Source organism: Macrobrachium nipponense, chromosome 20 (genome assembly GCF_015104395.2).
Source record: "Macrobrachium nipponense isolate FS-2020 chromosome 20, ASM1510439v2, whole genome shotgun sequence".
Lineage (NCBI taxonomy): Eukaryota > Metazoa > Arthropoda > Malacostraca > Decapoda > Palaemonidae > Macrobrachium > Macrobrachium nipponense.
Window position 1 is genome coordinate 86,536,763 of NC_061089.1, and position 5,129 is coordinate 86,541,891.

Below are 5,129 nucleotides of genomic sequence, written 5' to 3' on the forward strand. Positions count from 1 at the left end.
TGAAATTGTTTCCTTTTTATTCTTATTTAATATTTTTTTGTTTACCTTTTAGATAGAACTTTTCCTTTTCAGAAATTGATTTTTCCTCTTTTAAAACCTGAAATTATGGTATGTCCAGATTTACTGGTATGTTCGTCAAACTCTGGATGAAATGTACATGTTAGATTAGTTTTGTTTATTGGTAGTATGCTTTCTTGCTTTTAAATAAAAATATGTTGAAATTTAGAATGTTCAAATTATTCCTGACATCACTTTCTTCTAATTTGGTACGGAAGATACAATGGAAACTAACCAATATTCTGCATAACAGTTGAGACCACACATTATCTCTCTCTCTCTCTCTCTCTCTCTCTCTCTCTCTCTCTCTCTCTCTCTCTCTCTCTCTCTCTTGTAGAATTCCTACATAAGCAAATTTGGACCTCGTGTTCGGATGATGTCCTGCGTTTTACAGGTGTGCAGCCATGACCTACGAACACTACTACTACTACACTGACGAAGAGTGCCAAGAAAACAGAAGCCCCCTCTGCCTCTTCACAGGGAGGCCGCGTCAGGAGCAAGTTGATACATCATTAACTGACTAAGATTCTCCAGCAGGCGGTGGGAAGATCGTCGACACGCCAGTCTTACTAACGGTGGCTCACGTTGTCTTTCGTGTCTTCTCTCTCTCTCTCTCTCTCTCTCTCGTAATAATGAGCAGATGAACCATAGTCTACTCGTAAGACATCATCTTGTGGAATTTCATATTATTTGTTCCGGATAGTATAATCAAAGATTGAAGATATACACATTTCTTATAAAATATTACACTATACTGTTAAGGAATAATGACATTCACTCCTGTTATCTTGTTTTAACAAAATAAAATTATTAAAAAACCCCCATATTGTTTAATTCACATATTGCCATTTTCTTAATGAAGAAGATGAAATCATGTCTTCAAAGTTTCCTCTTCTGTATAAATTGATTTTTGAAAGAGTGAATGGCATCATGATTGAAAAGCCTTTTCAGGTTCTTGCTTTCGACTGGTTAAACTACACAAAGTTTAAAACATAACAGTTAAAATTCTGCCAAGACTTAAAACTGGTGTTATTTTAAATTTTAGTGAGTGAAAAGGTCAGAATCAGCACCGTCACCTCCTTGTAAAAGAATATGTCTTCTTCTTATGAATGAATATGGTTGAATGCAATGCTCTAAGGATGAACCTATTGAACAATACAATAGTGAAAGCTGTAACATTATTCTGAAATTAGACAGACATTTTTAAGAAAGTACTATATATATATATATATAATATATATATATATATATATATATATATATATATATATATATATAAAGGTTTTTTGCCACTCAGCTAACTCGTTTTTTTATTTTTTTCCTTCGTGGCAAAAAAACCTTTATTTATACATAGCATCACGTTTTATATACTTCGTGATCAAGTTATTCATATATATATATATATATATATATATATATATATATATATATATATATGTGTGTGTGTGTGTGTGTGTGTGTATATATATATATATATATATATATATATATATATATATATATATATATATATGTATATATATATTTGGCTGACCACATGAAGACGACACAATGATCGTTCCCTTTTTCAAGACATGAATAAACTTTGTAAACCACAATATAAAAAAACAATTCTTAATGTGTATGAAATTAAGGTCCCCTATTATAGGAAGAATAGAGATAAACATTTCATCAAAAGTAAATATTCCTGACGTTGCACATGGACAGGGTTCAGATGCGATTGTCTTTTGTGGGTAAGATAAAACCTCCAAGTTACACAGCATTTAGCTTTTGATAACTTACTGACATTCCTACCCCTATTGCAGAAAATTTGAGAAGGGTGGCACCAAAAATGCCATTCATGGCTAGAAAAGAAACTAAGAAGCAAAATAGGGGTTATAAGCAAGAAACTTTCTTTCACTGGATGTGTCTGTTGTGAAGTAGAAAGGCAATGAAGTTATTAGTGTGGCATCCACTAAAATTAGACGCTGTCCAAACCAAAAAGCCAAACTTTGGAGAAAATTAAAGGAAAAAATGCTGATGTTGATGCTATTATGGTTTATAACCATCATACGGGTGGTGTTGATTAACAGATTTCTGCTTACAGAATCACATTCCGGTAATTGAAAACTATGGAATAGCATTAGCATTTTGGACATCATCACTAATCATGGAGTCATTGCCATAATGAAACAGTATGGTATTTGCCGCAAAGCACTCAGTTCTGTAATGGCTTGAATCCGGATTAGCAAGCAACACAGATACAATGTCGACACGAGATCATGAAAGGTGACCAACCAAATTCTAGATGTCGTGACTGATCCAGAACAACAACATTACACTGCAAAATGTATTTTGTTCCATTGTACCCAGTATGTATGGAGAAGTACCCAAAGGTTTCTAAATGATGAGGGAAACTTAGAATTTACAATTTAAGTTGATAGAAAACAGTGTTTTCAACTAATTCAGCATGTTCAATTTGAAAATTCATTAACTGATTCAAAGTAATTTTTATCCTTGGGTTTGACATTTTGCTCATTTTCACTTCATGAAGCAAGAAAACTAGCTATTAGAAAATTTATTATGTGTGTACCACTCTTCACGAATATGAATAAACATGGTGCTATGGAATAATTTACATTTTTCAAGCAGATAAGAAGAATTACTTTATGATCAAACATTCTGAAAACAGAGCAACATTCATTAACATTAGGTGTTATTTTGTGTTGAAGTTCGGAATTTGCAAATAACTTCTCCACCTCGTCAGTTTACATTCGAGACTATAAACCAAACTGATGGTAGACCCTTGTTATCTGGACCAAAGTTAAGAATTTCTGAAGAAAAAACATAAATACTTCAGTAGATAATTGTGGGCATTAATGGGTTAATTTTCGATTGGTACTTCATACAATCAATAACTATCCAGCTAGACTCTATGCCGATTCTAATGACTATGACAGGCCTTTGCTGGCATTCTTTTCCACTGGTTGATACCTTTCCAATTAAGTTTCTACTGAGACTTTCAACTGATTCTAGTATGATGAGAGGCTTCTTCTGGTGCTTCCTTTCGACTGTTACCCCATACAGTCGATAACTTTTCATTTAGAATCCTACTGAGACTTTCAAATGATTCTAGTAACTATGACGGGCCTTTCCCGGTACTTCCGGTATCCTGGACTGGTTACCCGAAGGTCGAGAGTCTTTAGACCTTCGGTTACCTAATACAGTCGATAACTTTTCAGTTAGAATTCTCCTGACTTTCAATCGATTATCAGTAATAAGTCATGATGAGTTTACTGGAGTGCCGGTCTCAGTTCCTAGATCATAGACTTTCAACCAAGGTGTCTGACGCAAGGGTTAATGGGAGGTCGGATGACAAAGAGAACACTTGCGTTCCACTGGTGACACGTGCTGCTCCAGGAGCAAGATCCCTCATTATCAGAAAGCCAGCTTCACTGGAAATAAGGTGATTATCCCTTTTCAAAGATTATCAAGAAAACATTAAATTATCCTCTTTACGAATGTAGTATGTCTCTTAATAAGGATTATCACTAAGATAATTATAATTCTATAAAGAATGGAGTCCCGTTAAATCATTTACTCTTAAATGACTAATTCTACAAAGTCTGAATAATGCTGTCTCCATTTGCAGATATTGCTTATCGTGTGTTTGGCAAGGCTCACTGTGGGCAAGACTGAAGGCTTTGCTGAATTAATAATAACAGTCATTAAAAAAATACTCAAGGTAGCACGAGACTTAAAATGGAGAAACAAATCCACAGTTATGTAATTGTACATATATTTCAGTTTAAAACTGTAAGAATAGCTTCCGGGAATCTCTCTGGTTCCCCTTATCAATATGACACGTTGATGTAGCACTCCAACCAAGTAAACAGAAAAAGGAATAAAAATAAGCTACTTGTTTATGAACTATGGAACCGGTAGTCAAGCATAGACTAGGCAATGCCGCCGTTTTCTGATGAAAGTCTCGCCAATCGTCTGGAACGTCTAATTGGTCCTTGTCCAATGCGGCGTTTTGATGGTCTTCAAAGGAGGCACCGGCAGCATCGGTTACTGGGAATAACCAAGTTACCTGAACGGGAGAAAGAGAGGCAATCACAGCATCAGATGCGGCTAAAGATACAACACTATCATAATGGTTTTTATGCTTAAAACCTTTCAATATATTTCCTGGAAATAAGACTATTCGTGAATCTATCTTCGGATTTAGGTAACATTAGTTTTGCTATACCCACTGAAGAATTCCTGGATCTAGTTCGACTTTGGGTGTCCTCCACAGTCTTTTCCTGTAACAATCAAGGATATAGGCAAAAGTTCGTTGTTTCAGTGGGGTCTCCTTCGTCTCCCATTCTTACCAATTTATGCACGGAATTTGTTGAAACTGAAATTCTGCAGAACTGTGAACCTTCACTAAGACCCACTTTTTGGATGAGAAACGTGGATAATATTTTAATTATTTTTAAAGGTAATCCTTCAAATTTTGCCAATTTACTTCAATATGTCAATGGAATTTCGTCCTCTATTCAGTTCACAGCAGAACATGAAACAGAAGATAAGTTGCCCTTTATAGACCTATTGATTTACCATGACCCAGTAACTGACCCAGTAATTTTCACCTTAGTGTGCCGTAAAGAAACCAATACAGAAACATATACAGGGTGTTTCGAAATTAGAGCCACCCCCTTCCACAGAACAAATGGAAAGTTATGAAGTTTTCTGCTATAGCCTATCTCAAAGTACATTATCTTAAGTTTCTATTAAGCTATTTATCATTTTACATTTCTTGTATTTTCAGACTGAGTAACGGAGCTAGTTACAGCCATGGCTAATGACCCGGTGGAAATCAGATGGATTGACCGAATCCGGGCTATAACCTTCAGAGAAGCCAGGGATGCTGGGGAATCCTTCATTTCACGTTCCTGGATAGGAAAATACATTAAAAGAGATGAATCCTTTGTTAAAAAAAAACTGGAACAAAAATCCATACAACTGTCATTGCGACATCATAGCTGAGGCAGTGGGTAGACCAAGAAAGTTTTTACGTAAATTGACGTTTGAACTAGAAACAAAAA

At 35.2% G+C, this 5,129-nt stretch overlaps 1 protein-coding gene across 2 annotated transcripts in view; it reads left to right on the forward strand.

Annotated features, from left to right (window-relative positions):
- LOC135195414 (uncharacterized) overlaps nucleotides 1-859 on the forward strand; it is a 12,674-nt gene extending 11,815 nt beyond the window's left edge. For both annotated transcript variants that reach the window (XM_064221669.1, XM_064221672.1), the window contains one exon: nucleotides 452-859. In XM_064221669.1, the coding sequence (XP_064077739.1) occupies nucleotides 452-581 (130 nt within the window). In that variant the 3' untranslated portion in view covers nucleotides 582-859. The remainder of the gene's footprint in view (nucleotides 1-451) is intronic.
- Nucleotides 860-5,129: the final 4,270 nt, after the last annotated feature.